Here is a 25609-nt window from a genome sequence, read left to right as displayed (position 1 = left end):
TTCTCTCTCTGGTCCAGTCATTTTGCTCTTAGCACTTGGTAATAAAAGGTCAGCTTTGGCTGAAACCTTAGTGTTGCAGCCATGCCGTTTTTTACTGCCAAATATCTTAAGAAAAGCAAGTGTCTCCGAAAGGGTAAGTCATGATACTTTTGGTGTGTTTAGTGTTGTCTGTTTTGCTTTAAATCACAGTAAAGGATTTATTTTGAATTAACAAGCAGGGGGAATGGATCTATTCATACTGCCGGTCGGTTAGCACAGGGGGTTTTATTATGGTGTGTGCAGTTTTGGTTCAAGATACAGTGTATGTTATTATCTTGCATTTTACATTCAGTAAAGCCGACTAAGCAAGAGAATGTTTAACCCTTTAAACATGGAGCATATGTTTTGCACAGGGATGGAATCCCTAATGCAGAACAAAACAGCAACAGAATGTCTGTGTATATTTGTTTTTCCAGATAAGTTTAGGTAGGCAGCTGAGTAATGCTCTAGTATTTTTATTTCTGTTGTCCTAAAGGAGAATTTTTAAAAATCTACACTGAAATAATAACTTAAAATAAATACTACCAAGTGAGGGAAAAGCATGTTTCCTCTTAGCATCTTTCCTATATAGAGCTACCCAAGTGCATGATTCCACATAGATTTCCAGCTCGCTTTTGTGAGGTTCGCTTTGAGAATGGCTGTGTGGGCTTTTCCAGGAAACATGATTGTTCTACCTCCAGGTAGATATAAAACTCTTCAAGAAAGCAGTTTGCCTCTAGCATTATAAAAATTGACAATGTAATAAACTCCTAATAAAGAAACACATTGCTTGTATTTTTCTTATTCCGTTGCATGTGTCTTTATTGTGACATTTGTTATCTAGGCAGCAGTCCAGAGGTGGGTTTTGGATAAAGGCAAAGAGTGGTGATTTCTTGTAGCTGGGACATGCATCAATTCCAGGGGATCTGAGGAATCTGACTTGCTTACCTGGCTAAGCATTTATATATATATATATGCATTTATGTATTATATGCATTTCCCCAATTCCTTGTCTGAATATAAAGAAGAAGGTGGAATTGTATAGGTTTTTATCACAGGTTTAAAGTTGAAGAAAAGGTTTTGAAGAAGTGCAAATTTGCTTTCTTTAACCTACCTTTGTGTTTCTTACTGGGTTCCTATTTTAAAAGCGGATTGCACAACAAGAACTAGCAGTTGGGATGTGAGAATTGAGTTAAGCTGACCTGTAGCCACTGGTACCAACTTTTTGCTCTTTTGTTGAGCAAAATGTGTGCGCATGCACACGAATTTACATTATCATTCAGGAAATCTTAAGGATAGAATCATGTCGGCAAAGTTTTTATTAGAAAGAAGATGAAAAGATGATAATTGAATTCTTAATTTGCTTTTGCTAAGTTCTTTTTTAGAGTTTTGTTGTATGCCTCTACATGCCACTTTACAAGGGGGCATAGGACAATTTTTGCTCCCTCTTTTTGCTCATCTGCTGGAGGCACTCAGCTGACCAGTGCTTCTTTCCCTTATAGCATGTGCCACAGTAGGAATGCCTCTCTAGACAGATGCTGAGGAAAGGCGTCTGCCTTATCTGTGTCTGCAGCAGGCATTGCTGGAGAAGGGCTGATGGTACAGCCAGGAAAGGTAAGGTTGTTCTGGCAGGTGCACCTGAAGATAGATTTGCTCAGCCCTGGTGCCTGCTACGAGAGTAGGGTGTGTGCATCCTGCTGAATGCCTGCCTGTTTGCTGTGAGATGTTCCCTGCCCCTCTGTGGTAAGAAGATGTGATTTATTAGATGCACAGCAGTCCCTTTAGGCTTGGAGCCCAGCTTTAGACATCCAGCATGAGTCAGTGTGACCCTCTAAAGGTTACAGTTTGAAGCTGGGGAGCAGTCACTCGATGCGCAATTCTTTGCTTAGTCAGCTGATCCTTGTTGCTGCCTTGCTATGATTTGGCATTCCCACCCATCTCAGGGCAGATGCTATGCTGGTGTGGGAGAGGGCTAAGCCTCCAGAGGCAGCAGGCTTCTGTAGGAGCTGTGGATGTAGGTCTAGACTCAGTGGTGCTGCATCTGTTTGGAGTCGCCACAGTGCAGTGGCTGTGATTTGCCTAGCCCTAGAGCTCAGCCTTGTGAGAAAGTCTTGCATGCATAGGAAGGCAGTGAGGAACCAGGAGCAGTAGCTTGGTGCCCAGACTATGCAAACAAGAGGGGGCTATGAAGCGACCGTTTTTTAAACAAGAATCAAACATGGGCATAATCTGGGCCTTTAAGAGATGACCGAGGGAAGCTCAGCCAACAGCAACTAGTCGTATTCTTAGTGAGTCATGAGCAACGTGAAAATTTTCAGCTAACTGAACACCCCAAATAGGTTTTCCCTAAAAGCATCTTAGTGCACCAAAGAGGGTAGAGGGTGTTGCCTCTCTGAGCCTGCTTCTGCCAAAATCTTTCTGATCTGTGAAATCCATCTAGCTGTCCAGAATACCTCCTGCTACAGGCACACTGGCAGGGTAGGGATCCTGCTTCCTTCTGATGCACATTCTGCTCTGTGCTAACTTTTCTCCTCTTGCTTCCAGGACAGTCTGGGAAGGGAAGTGCCAAAGCATGAAGGGAGAACCTATGTGTCTGAGTATGGAGTGTTGAGGTAGCTGGGTGTCTCCATGAGCTGTTTAACATCAGTCTGTCACTAATGCTGCTTTGAAGAAGCTGGACTCTTGCCAGTTTTTGAGCCACTTTCCATCCAGTTACTTGAGGCAATCCCTTCTAGCTTCCTTCCAGAAAGCACTTCATTTGCAGAGGTTTTTACTGTGATCTGAGTAAGAAGATCCATCCCAGTAAGTAAATGTGGTCGTTAAAAGGTATTAAATGACTACAGAGTGCCCTAGGCACAGCATCAAAAGTGAGGTTGCATAAAAGCTGTAGTAGCCACAGGCTCCAACGGTCTGTCCTTGCTGTTCTCTGTGTCTCTGAACAGGGAAGGAGTAAGCCAGCAAGAGCAGTAGGGTTTGTGTATGATCTCTTTCCCAGAGGTTCAGATAGCCTTGGGACAGGAGCTGGGCTGTGAATGAGTTCGTGGCCAGAAATACTGGTCACATGGGAAAGTCCCAGAAAAACACTCCTGATTCAGCCTTGAGAGGGAACTTGCCCAGATGAATACAGGAAATGGCCAGCAGAGCTGGTAACTGGGACCTGATTCTCCAAAGTTTTATAGCCCAAAACTCCAGGCAGTGCAGGGTTTTGCCTCTTAGCTCTTTGGACAATGTTTGTACCAAGTTGTAGGTGAAGCCTGGTTCTCCCCAAGTGAGCTTCATTTTCAGCATGCTCCATTTTATCTTCTCACTAGTGTTCCAGACCAGGCTACAATGTGTTTTGGATTAATTCTCTATTTGTTTTTGTGGGGGTTGAGAGAGTTTCCAGACATCCCTGAAATGAAACAGCCAAGCCAAAGTACAATATTCTCTCTTGCTGTACATCCTTTGCTTTGCAGACTGTTGTGCCTGTGGAGGTTTCCCACAGGTCTCATTTGGTGATGTATCCTTAGCCTACTCTGACCCTCTGGTAAAACCTACAGCAATCAGATTCTGGAAAGATACAAGTAAGGGCTCCTTTATTTCTCCTATTACTGGTTTTAAGCACCATCAAACTCCTATCAGTTACATCTCACACACACCTTAAATAAGGCATCAAAACAATGAAAAACATTTATCAACCTCTGCAGCGTGTTGTTAAAACCCACTGTTCTCTCATATGCCCTTCTACAACAAAATTTCTGTTTTCCTTTCGCCATTCACTGAGCACTGGCTCAACACTACTCGACACTGGGCTATAAAATGTCATACAGTCAAAATTGTCTCTGATCTGGCAAGTCACCATTGATTTTTCATTTGTTCCTTGATTTCTAGTGGAGAGAAAAAGAAAGTTTCACCTCCAGCAAAGCCTTTTCCTGTTTCATTAAAAAAAAATTAATAATGAATGTTTTATTGCCAAGTGGTCCTTACTTTGCTGCAGCTGTAGATTTACAGGACTTCAAAGCTGTATGATTAAGGCACAGTTTTAGTTTGTAGCCAGGCAAGCCAAACAATCTCAGCTTCAAAGGAGGGGAATGTTCTTTAATGTTGTGGGCTCGCCCTTTGTGTTCAGCAAACGGAGCTGCCGGGGAAAATGCCATGTGCAGCAGACAAGTGATGTGGCTGCCACTCCTGGGAGGGAGTCTGTTAGCTGCTGCCTGAGAAGAGCAGCCCACACCCAGCAACCTCAGGATATCTGAAGGCTGCTGATTAGGTCGTTTTGCATGATATCAACCTATGAGACTTTCAGTGTCTGCTTTTGGGATTCTCAGAGCTTCTGTTTGTGTGGACCCCCAGGGGTGGCCGTGCTAAAGGCAGGATTTGGGCCTGAGCTCTGTTGCCTCTCTTGCTCCCTTCTGTCTGTGCCCGATTGTTTTCCTCCTCTGATGTGCTCTCAGGGTGAGTGGTTTTATACACATTAGGGAAGTTGAGAGAGGCTATCTTAGTGAAAGGAAGCGTTCAATCCATACAACATTGCGTGTTCCAGGGGAATAAGGGCCAGGACTGGAGATGAGAGTGCTCTGCATCTATGACAGTCATGTTGAAAAGGGACCATCATGATTTTGCTCATATGTTAATAGTTTGTCCAGTCAACCATAAATTACCAATTCAATCTAGCAGGACTAGCAGGGAGGGAAGAAGAGCTGGATGTCTCCATCATTAGATAGATTTAGGAATTATGGTGGTGTGTGGCTTTACTTCCAACTCTGAAGCCCAGGCAGTGTGACCTGACCCTTTGTGTTTTGTTTAATTCCTTGTCCACACATCTGGTGGATGCTGCAGTACAGAAAATAGAACAAAAGCCTCACAATGAGGCAGAAGAGGGAAATGGATACCTATATTACTTCTTGAACCAGTGAGAGTGTTATTTTCTAGGACTGGTTCCTCAACTAGAAATCAGACTTAAAAACCCCTACAAATAAATTCATTCCATAGCTTTGGGAGGCAGCAAGGTGCAAACATGTTATGGTGACGTGTGTGCGATCAAAGCAAGGCATTTCGGTAAAGGATGAGCCCACAGGCAGTCTGGATCCTGGCTGCATGCTCTGACACTTGGAGCTGTTGGAGACTCCAGGAAACAGTGTGCTGGACTCTGTGGGCCTGGAGATATGAAAGGAGCTGGCAGGGCACCAGAGAGATACATCTGTCATTCAGCAAATGACTTCCAGAGCCATGTGGCTCTGGTGCAAATCTCCCTCATCAGTATTAAAATCTGAGTGGAACCGGGGCTTTATCCAACCAGTATCTAGGCTTTTGTGGGATCCAGGCCACTTTCTCCACAAGCCTCTGGGATTCAGCAGCCAGAGATGCCAGCGCTGCCAAGAAGCGTAGTGCTCGAGAGGCAGAGTTGGCCAACACACCGCTGTGCTCTCAATGAGCCATGCATATGCTGCTGAGAGTGGTGACTTCAGCTCATCAGTTAAAGCTCTCCAAATAGAGGGAGTGCCAGGCAACCACTGGGGCTGCCAAGCGAAGTAACAGCTTTTTGAGACACAACACACTCCTAATTTCTAATGTGGCTTTCCCATTTTGACAGCATTGCTTTGGTAAGAAAGTGGCCCGCTTTCCATCCTGTGCTAGGGGAATAATCTTCATGCTGTTGAGCTTGTTCTCTCATTCTTTGCTTTCTGCTTTCTAGGGCTGGCACTGCCTTTGCAGTTGCACACGACTGAGCTTCCAAACAGTATTCCTTCCTCTATGAGAATCAATGTTTGATTAATCCAGGGTGCCTGGATGTGGTAGTTCTGTTTTTCATTCTTGATTTTGCTAGTCGCTAGCCAATATCATACTGGAAATCATTTAGTGTCTCTGTATCTCAGTTCTCCACTGGTATGTAGGAATTTTTCACCGTGGAATTTGAAGGCTTTTTTTTTTTTTTTTTTTTTAAGTACAGAGAAGGCATTTCCCTGCTGATGCACAGTATAACCTTGGAAAGTAATTTTAACCTCTCTGTGCCTGTTCCCCCAAAACACTAATGTTCAGTTCTATGTGACAAGCATATTCCAGCAATGGAACATCTTTTTCGATTTATTTTAATTTATTTATTAATAGCTAAAGCATACATTGAAATCGCTTCCACTTGCATATACTTGTCATAAAATTGTTTTGCAGTTACTGTGGTGTGACTATTCCTTATCTGAAAAAGGCAGTCTGTGTTGGATATTTTTAATTGGACAGAGAAGTAACAGAACTGAACTGGATGAAGCTGATCTTAGGATAAGGTGTCTTAGGATAAGGTGTATGGTATGAGGAGCTCTTTTTACTGTCTGCCTCCTTCTGAGAATCAGCCTTTACTGATATTTAGACTCTAACATGGACAGGACCAGAATATCTGTAAACAGGAGCTTTTAAGGCTTACAGATGTATGACTATGCATTTGCATATATGCTCATTCCTTATGATCATTTTTATGTGATGCTTTTGCGCCTAGCTACCCAGATTACCTAACTTAAATTAAACAAGGTAAGAGAATTATTAAATCTCCTTTCTAGAAGGCTGGAGGAGCTGTGTCTATTTGGCAAGTGCTTGCAGATTGGCTTCAGAGACTATAGAGTGACACCTCTTTTAAATAGAGGTAACTGGCAGAGATCAGACTGGCAAGGCAATAGTTTACTGCTGTTTTGGGTTCTCGCTTTCACACTGTGGACCGTTTAAATAAAAATGATGGTAAAAGGTAAGCTTCTGTGTCTTTCATGCTACAGCAGTAAAACTGGCTGCAGTCACAAGCCATGTAAGCCTATAGCTCTGTTATTTTTTTCCCTCATTTTAGATTTGTATGCCCTTTTAGGGACTTTTAAACTGACCTGATTGCTCTCAATAAGAAATGGGGAAGGGAGGAGAAAGAGGCACTTGCCATGCTCCCCTGATTCCCTTTGTTACCTGACCGGGGCTCAGATGAATCATAAAACCATCAGTGATATTTTTTCTTTTTTTTCCTCCTAGCCTTGCAGACCATTAACGCAAATGGTTCTTCCATTTCCAAACCTTGTCCTCCCTGGCTGCTTGTGTACCACAGCTTCACTGCAGATACATAATTCATTATCTGGAAAGCTGCTGTTTTAATGTAATATTAAACAGGCAGCAGCTCAGCAGGTGTCCCCAAGGTAAGGAAGGCAGCATGCTGCTGGCAGCAGCTGCTGGCTTCAGGCTTATCAAGATTTCTTTGTTTTGAAACAGAAGCTGGAAGGCTTTTTAATATAGCATGTCATTGGCTGAGCAGATCCTGGCTGTTATCCTGCCTTTGAGTGCAAAGACAAAAATCCTTATAACACATGCTGCCTGCGATGGCTGCGTACAGTTCTGCACTCTCAAGAAAGGAGCAGGGTGAGGAGAGGGAGGAGGCTCACATGTGCCCTATTTCCTGCTCTCCGTTTTCTTAGTGGACTGACTGGGCTAAATGTTATCTGTGGAGCAGGCCCACTGATGTCAGCATTGTCAGAATGGGCTTTCTGCTTCTATAAGCATAAAAATACCCAAGTATGTTGCCTATCGAGAGCATTCCAAGCAATGAGGCTGATATTCCACCACTCTCACCCAAGTGCTAGCTCTCAGTGGCCTAAATCTGCGTAATTAGATCTGATTTGTACAGTTAATGTCATTCTGGCAAAAGCAGCTAAACTGGCAACCCTGGCATTTCTGTTTGAGTAGTATGTCACAACATGCATTAAGCAAGGCTTTTTTTGTTCCTTGGAATAAGAACTTCATCTACTGTATTTGAATGTCATAAAATGCGGTGATGGCTGGATTTCCCCAGAATATGTGGGTCCTAAACTGGCAAGTCTAAGCTGCATGTGGTAAACCTGCTCCATCCCTTTACCTGGTACTTGATTTAAGCTTAGGGAAAGGGGAGATTTTTCATAAGGTAACATTTCTTGCTCTGGAGGTAACTGGAGTGTAGTTACAGAGTTTGGCTAGCCAGCGTGAACATTCATGCTGCAAATACGCTCTCACACCAGCAGAAAGTTACAGTATCACACTCGGTTGCTGTACATACCTGCGTGAGACTTCAGGACTTTTGGGGCACGTTCCTGTGAGTTGTAATGTCTCCTGAACATTTGTCTCCTTTCTGTGCTCCTTTGTGGAAATTCTTTTAGTTTGCCTTGTTAGTAAGGAGACTCTATCTTGCTATGACTGTGATCTAGCTTTGGTCAGCAGCCTTTGCTTGAAGCACAACAAAGACCTGTAAACTATCAAAGACCATAAGATGGTTTCAGGGGACCTTGTGGCAGCATAGCATAGCCTTTAGAATGTGACAATGTGCTTTACTAAAAGACTGTGCATGCTGGCATGGTGGAGAAGAGGCTGCTGATCCAGGTTTTCAAATACAAGGATTTCAGTTCTGCTAGCTAACCGTTCTGGAGGAAGACTACCAGCACAGAGCGCTTAGACTATAGTGCCATGCAGATCTAGGAAGACCAGCAGAAGTTCAAGGATTTCTGCAGGAAGGAGGTCCCATTACTGGCGTTTGCCCCAGTCCACAGGTACTGAGATGTACAGAAAGGAAAGGTTGTACCAGCACACAAGCAGGTTGCTGTTTGAAGGAGCTGGACAGCCACAGGTCAGTGGCTGATTGCTTTGGTGCTGGTGGGCTTTCTGCACTGGAAGGCAGTGCTTGAGGCAGTTCTGCTGTGTGTGATGAAAACTGTGAATAGTCCCAAACTGTAAATGTGCTTTTACAAGTGGTCACCCTGAACTGTACTGTGGCCTCTAATGATATGCATCTGAGCTTTATTGTCTGCCTCTACAATGTAAAGGTGCCTATCTTAGCTTGTCAGAAGAGTTGCTACCTATGTGCAGGCCTTTGGCTTATCATGGAGGAGACATACAAGCACCAGGATGGGATGCAGTGGAAGGGTACATCTGTAGTATTTCAGTATGCTATAGCGGCAGTGAATGCTGCAGACAGGACTTCCACTGGGAAATCCATTGAGACTCAGAGCAGAGCACTCTGTTCAAAACTCCCTTCAATTTCAGTGGCAACAAGTCCACCAGCTGAAGGTGTCTCTCAGGATGAGTTGTTGTTTACCTAACAGGCTCTTTTCATTTCTTGCTTAAATCAGATCTAAATCAGCATGTTTTTGAAAAGTGAGGTTACATCTGCTAATGATTAACCACTTCAAAGGAACTTTTATGGACTTTTGATAATGCTATTAACTGGGAGGAATTTGACCATTACCAATGGGTGGAGAGAATTAGAATTGATTTTTCTAAGCATTGTTCTGCTAGCAGTTCACTGACAATTGTCCTAAAGCACAAAGAAATGAGGTCCCTGCTTTTTGCATCAGCACAACCTTGAGTTCATTAGCTGTCCATGGTTGTGTCCTGAGCAGCTGCAGTGCTGAGCCCAGGTGACAAATACAAACTTTCCTTTTTGTGAAAGAGCACTGTTGCCATGGTGGAGTGCTATGTGTTACACAGTCATGTTTAGAAGATTCATTGGTTATCCAATGTATAGCCAGGTACAGGAGGAGACTGCTATAAAACTGTTATTCTGTGCAAACTGTAACAAGACTATGGACTTGGATCAGAATATCCCTGAGCTTTTAAATTTGGATTTAGATCAGTAGTACTTCCATCTACATTGTCTCATCATTAATATTGGCACATTTTTTTTTCCAAGTTTGCCAACATTTTGCCAAAGGCCTACAGTATATATTCTTTTGCATTTCAATCCCTTTTCTGCATTAATGCAACAAATAAGCTTCATTTTCGTAAGAACAAAGTCTGCAACTGTTGAGTCCTTGATGGTAGTCCATTTATTTGCTGCTGCCAAAACTGTGATTCTAAAGCTTCAGTCACTTCACTGAAGAAAATAATAATGTTTGTAATTGGTTGGCTTGAATTTCTGCAGAACTCTGTATTCAGTCTACAGAGAATTGGAGTCTTTACAGGCTCAGCTAAAAGCTTTGGTGTCTACAGCCTAAGCTGTAGCAGCAGATGGCTTCACATCAATTCTCTTTAATTCAAAGTCCAGAGCATTGGCTAAGATGGAAGCCACATAGTCCTTTAAAAATACAGTGAGGATGTCTTTGTTTTCATGGTGGACTAGCTGCAGGGAAAAGAAAAAATAGGCTTATGAGGAGCGAGGAGAAGATAGTTGTAGAGAGACTTATTTAGAAGGCATGAGAACCACTTCATTCCTACTGGTGAGCAGACCTGGAAAATGTGAACAGTCATAGAAGAATGCAGAAGTTGGATATTATCTCTCCAGGATGAAGTTGTCAAAGAAAAATAGATCAGACTTTGCCATTCTGATGTTGTGGTAAGTCATTTCTTGTCAGGATTTAAAATTTCCTTCAACGCTTCTCTTCAATGTTAAAGATTTGAAGAAATTTATGAGAATTAGAAAATTGCTTGTGGTTGCATGGTAATGCATAAAAATTATCCAGTCATTTTCATTCAGATATTTCAAAGTATGAAGTATCATCATCTTTGGTCAGGAAGGAATTTCCTCCCTTATAATAGCGTGTAAACATAACCACAGTTGGAATATATAATTTGATACATTCCTCAGAAGTGTTGAGCACTTGCTGCTTTGGAGAACCACATGGAACTGTGTGGCTTGCTTTGCATAGACATGTCACTATTTTCTGAGTCTTTCATGCATACTTTTTTATACCCTCTAATTCATAATTGCCTTATTTTGATGTGTCTCCCGCAATGTGCCTTACAGGGGCAAGCACACAGCTTCTGCCAGCAGGCTGACCTGAATTGCCTCCCTGTGAGTGTGGCTTCTGCTGGCCTGAGAAAAATTCATTTCCTTTCCATCCAGACCAGAGGACAGTGAAATGACCAGGAGCTCTGCATAGCCCAGGCAGTTCCAGGCTTCATCACTATTAAGGACTGGACTCATTGTAACTTTTTAGATTTTAAATACATTGAGGAAAGACTGCAAGGGTTAGTTTTCTGGAGTGGGAGAAAGGAGAGTAAGGGAAAGTAGCCTGCTGTTGTTACAAGGCTGTCTGTGGAACATGCTGGGGAAAAAGCTGTGCAACCTTCTCTTTCTCCCCCTTGTCTTCCTCACTTGCCATTACTACTACAGACTTGATTTTGTTGCAGGGATAGGGTCCTCTTTTGTGAGGGGAAGAAACAGCTTTTTTTCTTTCTCCTCTCAAGGCACCTGTAGAGAGGGACAGAAGTTGTCATTTTGTCATTCTAAGACAGACACTTCATGAGGTGAACCGCTCCCTAAGAGTCAGACAAATTTTGAAGAAGGGGTTTGTGAGCTCTTGAGCTCAAGTTTGTGCAAATGGAAGAAGCTGAACCACAACTGTGCCTGGGCTCCCGACACCTTCAGATTCTTTTCCTAGTAGAAACTTTCTCTTTCCAGTGAGAAGCTGGTGCCAAGGTGGCAGATACCTGTTGCGTGGCAGGCAAAATAGTGTTAGTGTCAGCAGAGGCAACACTATACCCTAAGTTTGTCTGCTTTATCAGCAGATACTGCTGTAAGAGGCAGTGACCGTGCTATTGCACACTGTGAGCTCCACCTAAGGAGCTGCTGCTATCTCTTTATGATCTAGGTTTTGAAGTGAACATGTTCAGTCTGCACAGTAATCCCCTATCAGGAAACATTGAGTCGAGCCACAAGGGTTTAATTGAGCAAACTGTTACTTACTTGGCAGTCTAACCCCTGAGGCATCATTGGACGTAATTAGAATACCGGTACTCTAGAATTCACACTCTGGATGAAGCGCACAAGTCACAGCAGAGGTGAAGTGGTGTCATGCAGCTCCTAGCAATTGCTGGTGTAGTAGTTGCTTCTCATGTTAATTATTGTTGATTGATTCCTCTTAGGATGGTTCTGCTGGCTTCCTAAACTAGCTGTGACCTTGCTGGAGATGTTTCATCTGTTGCTACTAGCTAGTAGAAGCTGTTACACACCCCAAAGCAATAACAATACAGCTTGTTTATAGGGATGCCATATGCAGCCGGTGGCATGTTTCACAGGCTCCTGAAGCTCTCTAGTGAGGGAGGCAGCATGATCATGGTTAACAGCTGTTCCTCTTATGGAGCAAAGTAATTGTGGGCAGGAGCTGGAGGGAGTGGTGCCTGAGCTGTGTTGGGGCTAGGGAGGTGCTATGTCCTTGAAAAAAATCATGTACTTAGTTGCATATTATGCCTGGGATCATCTCAACCCTAAATACTGGGCTGCTGCAGTAGAGATGGCCTTACCACAGTTGTGAATTCACCTTAGCCAAGTTAATGTGGCCACAGTGAACAGCACATCCCAGGCAGCATAGTAGTCTCCTCTCTGAAATTTCAAATTACTGAAAACAAGGAGGCATGAGAGCATTGAAGTACAATTATAATAAATATGTTTTTAATGCCAGAAATGTAACTTAAAAAATGACTGAACCATTTTTTACTGAAACTTCTCACAGGTCAGCCTAAGCCTGATGAAGCACATAAAAAAAAATCGGCTTAAGTAGACTTAAACATTACAAAGCACTGAGCAAATGTAAGCAGGTTTTATAAGCAGGGGTCCAAGGTGGCATTTGTGCACAGTGCTACTTGCTCATTCTTTAAGAGTACTTCAGATTCTTTCTCCCTTCTTCTTATTTTGCATCTATTTTCTGTTTGCCACGGTTCCTGGAGTGCAACATCACTTACCAGCGTGTGGCCTACCTGGAATATGGGTTTGTTTATTTTCAAGGTTTTGATTTATTTGAAATAACCAGTAGCGTTAACCAGTTTAATTAATAGATAAGTCTAGAGTAATATGGGTCACACACATATCAAGAAAGGCATCTCCAGGCAGGAGTTAAAAACCACCGAGTTAGCTTGACCTGATACAATTTTTATGTCTAAAAGGCCAAAGATTAAACCAAATCTTCATCTCTTGCATATAGTTTTAGTAATCATACACTTGATCCTGACAACTAGCCTTAGGTTTGTAAGGGTTTTCTGTAGTCCATGTACCAGTACAGAGAAGCTGTAGTGCCTCTGTTCATGTTAAGTCTTGTCAGAATTTTTGCATAAGAAACCACAGTTCTGAGGTCTAATCTCTTTGTTGGTGCTTTTTTAAAGCAGTTTAATGGTGTCTGAAACCACAGAAGGCATGGGAGGGGAGAACAGATCACAGGGCCTTTGGATTATTTTACAGATGTCAGTGCCTTTAGAGTGTTTGCCTGCCTTTACTTTATTCTCTGGGATAAGGTCTAAGATCTGGGATCTAAAACTCATTTAGGGACCCATGAAAATCCTCTGCAAGGGCTTTTAGGTGAAAATTTGATGATCTTCTGCTAGTAACTATCACCAAACCTGGTGGATTGAAAAGTGTTTAAGGAAATTAGGCATTTATATTTGACGGAAAAGTTAATGAGATTTCAGTGCATGCTTGCAAATCCTGCCCTAAGAAAATCTGAACTATGTCAATTTTTGGGAGCTGAAGTTACTCTGTACATTAAAAGGTATTTAAGATTTCACTTTCCTCATTGACACAACCAAATGAAAGCTGAATGTTAGAATCCCCTCAAACTCATTCCAAACTGTGGAAATAAAACACCCTTCGCCTGCAAAGGTGCATGTTTGTTTAGGAAAAATTGCCATTATGTTGTCCATTAGAACTGAGGCACGATAAATTTATTTTGATTCAAAGCTTGTTTCTTTTATTTGTACTCTGTATGATACTAAATCCCCAAACCTAATTTTTTCTTATTTTTATAAGCTTTTTAAAGTGTGATCATGAGTTTACTCTCAGCTTCCCAATCAACTTCCAAGTTAGATGTCCCATATATATATATATGGGTGGGTGGGGATAGATAGATAGATACAAATACAAAAATCATGGCAAGCACACATCACTGTTTATTGTATTGCTCAGTTCTTCATAGATCATACCCTCATAGATCCTGTCAGTTTTCTGTATTTTTATCTGTCACTCCTTGACTATTTCAGATTTTTCTTACTCCTTTTGCTGTTCTCAAGTAGCCTAAATGGAGCCTTTCACAGCAAGTTTTCCCTTCTGTTAAAGGATCATCCAGAAAAAACAGCAGAAAAGCAGTAGAGTTCTTATTGGTTGTAGTGGAGTTTAAACTCCATGCTGATGGCAGCTTAACCCAAGATTCAGGTACGATAGATGTGGTCTATCTCTAGCATTCAGGCTCTTGGAAAACTTTGGGTGGGTGGGGTAGTGCTCAGGATAGAGCATTAGCCAGAATCAAAGGCAATGATTGAAGAAATGGAATTAGTTTCAAGTGGCTATTCCAAGGACTTTTAATGACCTTTTGTTTACTTACTAATATTTCTTTTGTCTCTTCATATCCAAAGATCAAGACTGGGGGTTTTTTGATTTTGTTTTTTGTTTGTTGTTTTTTTTTCCTGCTGTGCAAAGAAAGATTCCCTCTAATAGAGCTGCCCTTAATCTTGACAGAATTCATCTAACTAATTTTTCACCTTCTTTCACTATCAGGGAGATCTTACAGCCCTGAATCTGATACTTACCTTTAAGACAATCATAAAGAGCAGGTCAGGGAAGATAAATCATTGCAATTGTTCTTTTCAGCTGTGGGTGCTAGTTTTTGTCCATTTGTTAAGATCTTCATTGCTGCTTGTCTGCAATCAAAGGCTTCCTGTCACTATTTGCTTTAGTACTGAGGGCAAATATGTCAGCTGGGCCTTGCGTTACCCACCAGCCACGCCTTTCATAATTCAGCCTTGAACTGCCATTTGCCTCCCCACGTGCTGCAGCAGCATGCACATGGCCAACTCCATTTCACTCTTACTGAAAATACCACTCTACTATCCACACCAAAGCAATACAAACATGTAAATATATACACATACACAAGCATTTGTAATTGTGTAAATTTTCAGTAGAGTTGATGTAATGACAATACACAAGCACATCAGTAAGCAGAATGATGTAAGAAATGGGCGAAAAGCAAACCAGATGGGGGGTGGAAGGAAGGGAAATGATCTGAACAAAAAAAGAAGCTGCCAACTTCATCAGAATCTGACAGCAGCTTTACTTGAGAATAAAAAAGTTCCTCCTTTTACATGAAATGGGGCAGGAACATCTCCTACTAGGAAGTCCAGTCCTGTTCCCCCTGAAATTCTGTTTCCATACAGATAAAGGGGATCTAAGGCTTGGCTCCACAAATGTTCATCTTAAGAAGGTTAATCTTGTGTGAATGAAGTTCAAGGCAAACAAAAAAATTCCAATGTTTCCTCACTGGAAACAGCTGTATAAAGGGAGAGATGCAACTGAACGTCTGTTACATGTTCTTTGAACAGGAACACAGGGCAGGGTAGGTAAATACAGCATAATAGCAGCCTTATGCTTTGCACTTTCCAGTGAACCCATACCAGACTAAGGATAGTCAAAAAAGGAAGAATTTTCAGTAAATAGGGCTTTGAAGTGTGGGCTGTGATTCCTGCTGCTATTGCAGCACTCCATCTGACCTTCAGCAAGTCGCTTAGCCTCAGTCTTTTAGTATTTAATCTTCCCTGTTGTGGGGCATGGGGGAGAGCCGAAAGGAGGACTGTTATTAAGGATTAGGAGGTGGCACGTTACTCTGAGGTGAATGCTATACAGCTGACATCAGCAGCAGATGGCTCCGAGGCCATATGAAATGCAGTTGCACAAACCATGTGAGCAGACGGCATATGAGAATGATTCTGCAAGCTTTAACTAGTCTGGGCCTGGAAGAGAGAGCATTCATGCAATGCATCTAGGGGCCTGGAGCTATGCTGTTCCCTCAAGGCAAAGATACCTACCAGTGTATGTAAAGCAACGTGACAAAGGTACCTTGAGACACGGGTGGCAAAGCATTGAAGTCAGCTGGGATCTGCAACCCTTTTTATGGTGAGCAGTAGCAAAAAAAGTCTCTTAGTCTTTCTAGGCTATTGCATTTACTGTACATACTTGTATGGTTGCCATCACCTTTTCTAGTCTTGAAGATGTTTAGTTTCTGTACACCTGGGAGGGAGGCAAGTAGCACTGCCAACTTGCCTTATGGATAGGGATGGAATCCAGTGCATCTTGTCCAATGTGCACTGGAAATCTGCAGTAGAGCAGGCAATTGAATGCAGGATCCCCTGGTCATAGGTTAATGCTGAAGCAGATGGACTATTCATCCCCAAAGTTAAACCCCCTGCTTTTGCCACATCTGTTTGGGTGCTTGCACTCTGTGTTTGCAGACAGTTTTAGTTTTCCTCGGCTCTGGAGATGAAAGTAGCTTTGAGCAGCAGGACTGGAATCTCTGCCCGTGGCAATCCTGAGCTACGCAGAGTTGGTCTCTGAGGGCCAGTCCTGTTTGTATGGGAGCTTGATTTAAGATGAGTGAGAAGTTCTGTTCAAGGGAATGAAAAGCCCTTGTCTGTGTTTAAAATCGTTAGCAGAGTGTTCCTCCCTATCATGATGCTGAGCAGCCAGAGCCCTGTTTGATTCACACAGTAAAAGTAGCGCTTGCATGCTTTGGGCTTAGAGTCATAGGCAACCATAGTAAGGGCTGAAGCTCTCTTTCTGGCAGAGAAGAGGTCTGAATGCAGTATCTGAATGCAAACTTCATATTGCTGCAAGAGGCAAAACTAAAATTCCATATCCAAGTGTTTCTAGGCAGGAACATTTAAAATTGTTTTCCTAAAACAATTGCTAAAGACTCGGGTGTTTGAACTGATACAGCATTTGTGTTGCCAACTCCAATACAAAACCCAGAACAAGATTCCGTTTTGGGTCTGAGCCCAGAAAAGGAAGCATCTATGAATTTCAGGTAAAATTCTGGACTTCTGAAGAAGGTGTATGTGGCATTGTGTCCTTGTTTTTTTAAAGAAGATCTAAGTGTTTGAATTTAGCTGTTTCTCATTCTTGTGCCTACTAAGACTCAAAACCTGTTGAATGTTACAACAACATAGAGAGACATGTCTGAACTCTGCCCTTTAGGGAACTCCAGTTCTGCTTGTTGCCTGAATGATGTAGCGAAAGGAGCCAGCCATGTGTGGAAAGGAACATGATTAAAATGTTGTTTAAAAAAAAAATAGTTTATAGGTGGGTTTGCATGCGCTGCCACTGCATATTCATGTCATGCTAACATATGAGGCTTTCTCTAAGAAGCAATTCTGAAGTGCATTCTTGTTTCTAAGCTAGCCTCCGTGCGTGGAGTTGTCTTCATTTGCTTGTACTGATGTGACTAGTCACTACTGACTCTCCCACAAGCAGCTTGTAGGGTTATGACCTTGCTCCTATTTAAAGTTTCAGTGGGGAAAACCAACCACAGAGGAGCTGTATGTAGTTTTTGGCAGAGTCTCAAGTCTAGCCTGTACAGGAATCCTTTTTTCCCATCATGTTTTTACTTTTTACAGACTCAAATAGAAGTATAAATGTTTTTTTCCCTAAATGCTTGCACGAAAAAGGCCCGTGAAATTTTAGAAGGCAGCTGGTTCATCCAAAGTAACATCTTAGGGGAAGGAGAGTTGTAGTCAGGTCCCTGTGGTACAGCGATTCAGTGGGAAGATGCTGAGACACTGCTTCTACAGAAGTCCAGTAAGAAGTCATCTTCATCTTTCTCTGCTTGTTATGCTTCATAAGGCAATCTTTGTATGGGATAGTTCAGCTGTTCTGACTAAATTTGCAGTCTATAATTAATTATAAGCTAAGATTCTGGTCTCTTTTTGTCCTTCATGGCTTGGGTGGGCAAGATCTCAGCTGGATCCCCTTAAATTTAAGAACAAGACCTGTGTTTTACCTCGGTCAAGCTCGGTTGTTTGCTGGTGGTGTGACCCATAGAGTACATGGGTTTTTTGAGACTATTTCATTCCTTTAAAGAGCTTGCTTGAGCTCGAGCCCTCTGTCTGCCGGATGCCAGATCCTGAACCACTGTTTCTGATGCGTGCTGAGGGCTGTGAAAAGCCTCTTTCTTGCTATCATACCTCCTGTAAGATATTTGGTTGTGAAAGGGCATGGCAATAGGTCTGCCAGGTAAGGTGCAAGAGTTAGACCTTGTGACCTCTGCTTTCACCATGAGGCTGAGTATGTAGGTAAAAGAATTAGACTGTGACAGGAGTTTCACAGACTGTAATTTCCTGCTCTGACAGTTCTGTTTGCACAGGATGAAGTATGTCCTCCTTGTAGTGGAGTATGGCAGAGCATTGTTCTGTTCAGATGCCTGCATCCTAGCCTTAAGCTAGAGAGCTGTTCTGCTTCATATATCTTAAGGAATACTCAGTAAATTCAAAATAGGAGATCGGCTGAGAGGATGCTGTGAGGAAAGAAGCAGAATTTGGATATATGTGGGGAAAAAGCATCATGGCTTTTGATTCTTAAGCTGCATGCCTAGTCCTAGATGGCCGTTGTCTCTCTTCTTTACTGAAAGACGGCCTCAGTTTCCCAGTTCAGTGAATTGCTTCTCAGAGAACCACACAATCCTTCCCAACACATGTAATTTTACCCCTTTTGCTTTGCAAATCAGCAAATGATCCATGAGTGTGCCTAGGCCAGGAAACAATTAATAGCAAGAACAAGTACTTCCTTGGCTCACAGGCAGCTCCCAGATTAGTAAGGATTTAGGAGGCGCGTGTTCTTTGTATGCTAAATCAGTTCTGCAGAAACCACCGCATACCGTCGTCTTGCTCTTATCTCTGAATTCCATGGACAGGCAATCTCAGCTGCTCGGCACAAGCTGGCAGCTTTAGCTTGCCAGTAGGTACTGAAAGCCATGTAAGTGTGGAAATGACAGTGACACAACGGCTAAGATGTTATCTCTCTGTAGCAAAGCCAGAGGCAGTTTCCATGGTGATGGAGAAGCTCCAGGCCACTAGAGATGCAGCTGCTGTGTTGGACAGGATCAGTAGCCTTTTTATACAGAGGCTGCTCCAGTAAAGCTTTTATGTGTTTATGTGGCCCTTATTAGATTGTATCCAGCTCTGGAACATAAAATGAGGGGTGAGGGGAAGATCTAAACTGGCTGAAGTGGGTGCTGACCTAAAAAGAATATGGGAAAAGAAGGGCGAAAATGTTGTAAGTCTTGGAGTATCCACAAGTGACAGATGTATATGACAGCTTGAGTGCATTTGATGTTCTGTGCATTTGATATTCTGGTCAGTGATTTCCTGAGATATTGTGTGCCAACATTAATAGCTCCTAAAGTTCTTTTTTCAAGTGGGAGAGTCAGAGTCATATCCCCAAGTCTTAACTCCTCTTCAGAACGTTCCTTCTGAATTGGATCCTAAATCAGAATGGATCTCGTTTTCTATATTGAGGCTAGACATTCCCAAGGACTTGAGGAAAGTAGATGATCTTGTGACTTCTGCATCTCAAGCACTAAAATGTCTTATGATTCACTTGGTCCCCCTTTTGGGTAATAATCTCTCAATACCTCAACACAGGTATGTGGAATTCATTTCATACTCTTCCTGTAGGGTCTTACAGCCTGTGCTTTCGTTTTGCTTATTGCTGGGACAGCAGGTACAATATCTCCAGGTTCCCACACTGGAAATGCACATTTTGCACTTCTGCTTTGATCTTCTGCCAACCTGTGCTTTGTGGGTGCTGCAGCACATGAGTAGGAATTGTGTGTAAAACTGGTCAATTAAAATAATCATTTGATCATTTTGACCCAGACTTTTGGTGGTTTTAAACATTGGTTGCTCTCTTCTGAACTAGATGCTAAAAGAGATTTGTATTGTGTCTTTCAGGTGGTGCAGGGGACCGGGAAAAGATGCCTGTCAATCATGAGGCTTTCCTGCTCATGGCTAATTCCCAGAATGAAATGGAAGATTGGGTGAAAGCCATCCGACGGGTTATATGGGCTCCATTTGGTGGAGGTATTGCAAATAGCTCGCATGCACATAAATTAAAACATTTGCCTCAAGGTAAAACATATTCTTGTGATACTAGGATATGTGTAACACTGTAAAATCACTGAGATGCCTAGATAAGCTCTTGATTGTCTGAAGTGTTTTGCAGCAAGGGGATTGGGTTGAGGTTTTTTTGCCAGGGGATGGAAGGGAATGGGAGGGGAGAGCACATCCAGACTATACCTGATTCTCAGTCAGAAATGGGTGGTGATAATAAACATATCACTATTGTCAGTACTCTGTTTTTTACAGCTAATTATGAACTATTCTGTGGACTTTCTTATCTTTATGGACGTAAAGGAGTGTGTCAGTTATCTCAGTTTTCTACCACAAGGGCAGATGTCCATCTTTAACTTCTGTACAACCAAAAGCAGGCAAAATTTTTCATCTAGCTAATGTAGGGCCCAGTTGAGAAGACAAAGTTTCCACTGGCTTTATTCGGGGTGTAGCCTGAGGAAGACCAACAGGGTCAGGCTGAGTGAACACCTGTAAGATAATACAGCTGTTGACAATTCCTGTAGTTAAAATGAACAAAAAATCCAGACTCTCAGTGTTGATATTATATCACAATCTTCAAATTCTCAAGTCAGTAGATTAGATAGGAGGTGTTTTTGTGGTTTAGCACAGAACAAGAGTTCACGGATGTTTTCTTCTGGGTTCACTGTTGGTGACAGCAGCTACTAGCTTGGTACTGGAAACTCTACGCTTTGAAGTGACTTGTGTGCTACTGATGGAGTTCATGCAAATAGTGGTATCGTATGCAGATAGTGATATCGACCTCTTTTGAGAGGTACAGATAAAAAAAGTGCCAGATAAGGGTTAGGTAATACAATTACTTCTGCTGAAATGAAGTTACTAGTTTTCCTGGATCTAGGGGGAGAAAAAGTGACCTTGATGCAACTGAGGGAGGCTCAAATAACACAAGGTCACTAAGACCCAGTGTTTGTTAGTAACTTTTATCTTGTGGTTTGGTTTTGGTTTTTATTTTTTTGTTTTCTTTTAAGTGAGTCTTACAATTCCGAGTCTCTGTGTAGCAGCATTTGGTTTGTCTGGAGGAGATACAATCTCTATTGATGATGTGATTTTTTCCTAGGTCCTTCTTTCACTTAGCAGAAAGGGTGTATGTACAAAAGGCAGTTTGTATCTGATTCTGAGAGGTTGCATGCGATGCTGTTGTGCTGTGGGCAGAACAAGCCCTTTTCACTAGTAGAAACTGATCTACAATGATTTCTTCTCAAACATGAGTATATGCTTGGTTTCCTTTCCTTCTGAAGTCCACTCCACAGTGAAGGGTCTTTTAGACTCTGTACTCGGTGCAACTCCCTGCAGTTCCTCCATTAGAAGTCTCAGAATCTCGGAGATGGTATTTCTGTGGCCATTTGTAGTGGACCTTATAGTGTGTATTTTACAGCTTTGCTATGTGCATCAAATAAATACTGTGAGGAAAAAGGAGACATTCAGTCTTGACAAATGGTACACGTTCCAGCAACAGCCTCCTCCTTTGGGGCATGGTGTTGTTAGCACTGCTGGTATCAGTGCAAATTTGTCTTCTTTTTTGTTAGTGTTCATGTTTTGTCAGTCTCTTGGAATAGTTCCAGAGCAAGCATCTTATTTATGTATTAAAATAATAAATAATTAAAAATCCTAAGATTTTAAAAACAAGAACATGAGGCTGGCATAAAGATAGGGATCGATTTCTTTTTGTTTGTTTGTTTCTTTCTTTATGGGGGCAGTATTGTCCTAATTAATCTGCTCTTTTTCTGTACCTCTAAACTTCTCTGCAAAGCTATCAGATAACATTTTAGTTTTCCTTTAAATGAGGCACATACTCTTACATTTGATTCCAGGAGTTGGGGCGTTATGAGAGATCAAAAAACATAGAATGAAATCATGAGAATGTGGGACCAGGGCAGCGCGGGGGGAATACAGCAGCTGCTGTTTGTTGCTGTTTTCACATACTGCAGATTTGATCTGGTTCCATCAATGTCAGTGTAAAGGCTGCTTTGGCAGAGCTGGCTTAAGCTCTGTAGGAGAGAAGCACTGCTGTTTGCAGAGTTAGAAAGAACTGCAATTGTGTATTGATGTTTTTGCTCTGTCTGTGGATAAAAACTACCCAAGAACATGGGTACCTCCTGGGTGGTCAGCCTGGCCTGAGGTCTCTGCCCTAATACTGAAATGCATCAGTCTAAAGCTAGCTTGGCTATGTTTGCTTTGTAGTCCAAGCTGCATGAACAGATTCTTACGCTATGGTTTCATCGCTTCTCTGAGCTGACTGAAGTGCTAGCTGCTGTCAGGCGTGGTCTTTTCCCACCTTGCAACTATGTGTTCCCACCACGTTTCATTCTGCTAATACTAGTGGTTATGCAGCTGTGCAGTAGGAAATGCCCTGGCAGGAAAAAAAAGGGAGGAGGATTAGTTTGTAGGTGGATTGGCTCCCTGGTCCTGCTAACCATGCAGCTGCAGGACTGGTAGTTCCAACACAGTGAGGACAGTGGGGAGAGATGATGGGGTGGAAGAGGGCATGGTTGTTCATTCTGACTGCAATCCACACATAAATTGGCTTAAAGAAACCATGGAGCTGCATCCTCACTCTCTTTGCACTTCACAAAGTATTTATAGGAATGTCAATAACTAGGAAATAGTTAAGATGTTCAAACCATTGTTTCCAAATAGTTTTAGCCAGTTTGGGGAAAAGATCAAACCTACTCCTCCATCAGAATCAGAGCAGGGCAATTTCTCTGAGTGAAATCCCAGCTTAGCTCAAATGTGGGAGGGCAGTAAACAGCCGTCTCTGTGTTTTAATTGAATAATTTGAACTCTGCTTTGCTACCACCACTAATTTGAGAGCCAAGTCTTATCTATTGACACTTTTAAATATATGAAGCTAAAGGGATGGGGGGAGGAATTAAAAAGCAGGCTTCATTATTAATATGTAAATATCCAGCCCTGGAGAAGGTTGATATGGTGTAAAAATGAATTATACCAAGATGAAAGGGGAGGCTTAGCCACACTTTAATTTTTGCTGATGTATTGAAGAAACATAAATCAATAAGGTTGAGGATATCTTCTTACGTGTTGATGTGGGCACATCAACTGTGTTTAAAGGTGAACAGCAAAGGCTTCTTAAAATAAAACGGAAAACTCTCCGAAACTGCTGAGGATCCCAAATTGTTAATAGGAGACACATTCAGGTTTAAAAGCCATATGGAATGTGTGCTTTGAAATACACCTCAAATGTGGCCTTAAAATAAAATCCTAGAGTTCCTAAGGCTTTTGAAGAAGAGCTGTCTTGTTTACGGGCAAAATAATTTCTAACAAGTGTCGCTGAGTTTCAGGCTCCTGGGTTCTTGAGTCTAGTCCATCTCATTCAGAGCAGAAGATTTTGTAAACTGAGATTTGAGAGTACTCTGTTTTGATTATGTCTTTAAGAATAGAGTTTGTCACAGTGGCTTGATAAAAGTGAGTTTTGGAGCACATTCTGACAAAGGATGTTTAAAACTCTTCCCTATGATCCTTCTTACCTCCATGTCGAACAAATTTTGCTCTGAGTTTACACCACTAAAAGTTTATCTGGAGGGTCCCTCTGTGCCCTACAGTCATGCTGTTCTGCAGCTGCTCTTTAATATGGAGTGCTTGTAGCAGTGCCATAGTGCTAAATGCAAAGGATTCGTGGCCATAGGCTTGGGTGAGAATGAGCCTGCCAGTGTCCTCTGAAGGTGGATGCATTGAAAGTGTTCGGTGTACCTGGGGGGAGAGGAGGTCATTCCTCACTCTGTACATGTACAGTGGGGCTGTAGTTCTAGTCTGAAGAAATGCAGCTACTGTAAGGAAATCCCTTTCCATCTGCTCACCTCTCAGTTGGCATGCCTTGCTCATTTTTGTCTTGCATCAGATGTAAAACATTGTGTCTAGGACTGAATTTTGGGCCATGGAGTACAAAAGCTGAGTTTTTTCATGCCTCAGTTGAAAGCTGAGTGACATAACTCTCTCACAGCTCAGCACACGACCAGCACTGCATGGGGACGGAATCATTCTGTGTTAATCTTCTATTATGTTTGTGTTTGTTTTCTTCTGTTTATGTATTCTTTCTTGTCACGAGCAGTTCCTTGCTCCTCTGCCAGAAATACATGTCACAGCCCCTTTCTTTCTCCATTACTTTATCCTAATTTCTTCTCCTCCTCATCCCAAGCTTTCATCAGTTCCTTGTGATGGAGGAGAGGTGAAGCAGATGGAAGGGATGTGCTTCCCTTAGGCAGACATGGAGAGTTTTACACTGTGACAAAGTAATTGTGCTGCAAGAGCTCCATGAGTGGTTTCTCCGTTCAGGAGGAATAGCCACTTTTTAACTGGCAGGCTCTGAAGAAATATCCACTGAGGAAGCCACTCTACTATCATTAATTCCAGTCCTCCTCGCCATTTAGATAAACCATGATGAGTGGATTCTTTCTTCTTCTGCCTGAAAAACAATGCAGAGAATGTTTTTGCTGGCAATTAGGGCCCTGTGCAGACCACGTCTTGTATTAGGGGAGAGCTGCAAACTAGGGGACAAGTTTCTGAGGTGTAATTTAATACCTGGCTCAATGTCATTATGGGTAATGGAAGAATAGCCCTGCACAGGCCTAATTAGGGATCCTATTTTAGATAAGTAAATGTCTTTCAGATAACATCTGTATGAGAGCAAAACATGATTGTTTTGAAGGGTCAGATATTGGTATTAGATGTATGTCCACCAGGATGCCACACTGTTTAGGAGCTAGGATATGATGTTAAGTCTTGGAAGTCTGAGTTTTAATTTCTCCACCTGTAAGGTGAGGCTTTTCTAGTCATAGAATCATATCAGTGAATTTAAGATGCTAAAATACCACAGTAATGAAGAAGAGGGAGGTGGCTTCTGTTATCTGCCCAGTCTGAAGACAGAGAGAAGGTTTCTGCTCCCTGTCTTGCTAGGGGGCTCCTCCAGAGTGACAGTCTCAAGTAGGATTCCTGGCTGGGCCAAGAGAAACCCCTTCACTAGGTGGCAGGGTGGGCTTCTTTTGTGCAGGCTTCCACAGGTGTGTGGGGAGTGATGCTGGGTGTTTGTTGTGCCTGATATGTGCCGTTATCTCTGCACAGAGACAGCTGGCGCCTGATGAGGCTTATCAGTGTTTGCTCTTCAGTGTTGTCTCATGCTGGGAGGTGGGCACAACCAAGGGAAGAGGAAGAGAAAGATGATGGGGGTTATGAGTTCAGATATCTGCCTAGGACTAGGGGACGCATGAATCATCTGCAAGGAGGTGCTGGTTAGCCTTATCTCAGGCAAAGGTATCACCAGCAGAGGGTACGCTTGTGGATATAGAAACGGAGACACAGTAAAGTAAGCTGGGAGTGGATCTTGCTGCCGAAACTGCTTACAACAGAGAAAGTTTTAAGATCTGTTTCTGAGATCTGATTAAGTTATTTTTTTCTAAATTATCTCTGTCAGATATATCTGAGGCTTCTATTACTGCTTTATGACAACATATTTTACTGTCATGATGCAGCCTTGAGGTAGGGAAAGGCTATTGTCCTCATTTTTTTTATAAAGGAGGAATCTGAGATATTGAGCAATCAAGTAACTTGCCTGAAGTTACAATGACAATCTGTAAAAGAGCCACTCTGAAGGCATCGTTCAGCAAGGCAAATAGAAGGATCACAACCCTGGATCTCAGGAGAGCAGACTTTGGCCTTCCCAGGGATGTGCTTGGAAGAATCCCATGGGATATGGTCCTGGAGAGAAGAGGGG

At 42.4% G+C, this 25609-nt stretch overlaps 1 protein-coding gene across 5 annotated transcripts in view; it reads left to right on the top strand.

The window, feature by feature from the left end:
• ARHGAP22 (Rho GTPase activating protein 22) overlaps positions 1-25609 on the top strand; it is a 158309-nt gene that overhangs the window by 96442 nt on the left and 36258 nt on the right. For 3 of the 5 annotated variants that reach the window (XM_087768274.1, XM_087768276.1, XM_087768277.1), the window contains exon 4: positions 19687-19863. In XM_087768274.1, coding sequence (XP_087624400.1) covers positions 19687-19863 — 177 coding nt within the window. Of the gene's footprint in view, positions 1-63; positions 134-19686; positions 19864-25609 lie in introns of those variants that run through there. The other 2 variants (XM_087768278.1, XM_087768275.1) reach the window with 2 other exon arrangements.

Source organism: Nipponia nippon, unplaced genomic scaffold, assembly GCF_047370975.1.
Source record: "Nipponia nippon isolate SJK-2023a ecotype South Korea unplaced genomic scaffold, ASM4737097v1 scaffold_3, whole genome shotgun sequence".
NCBI lineage: Eukaryota > Metazoa > Chordata > Aves > Pelecaniformes > Threskiornithidae > Nipponia > Nipponia nippon.
Note: the sequence above shows the minus strand (reverse complement) of the source record. Positions and strands in the feature narration are given on the sequence as shown.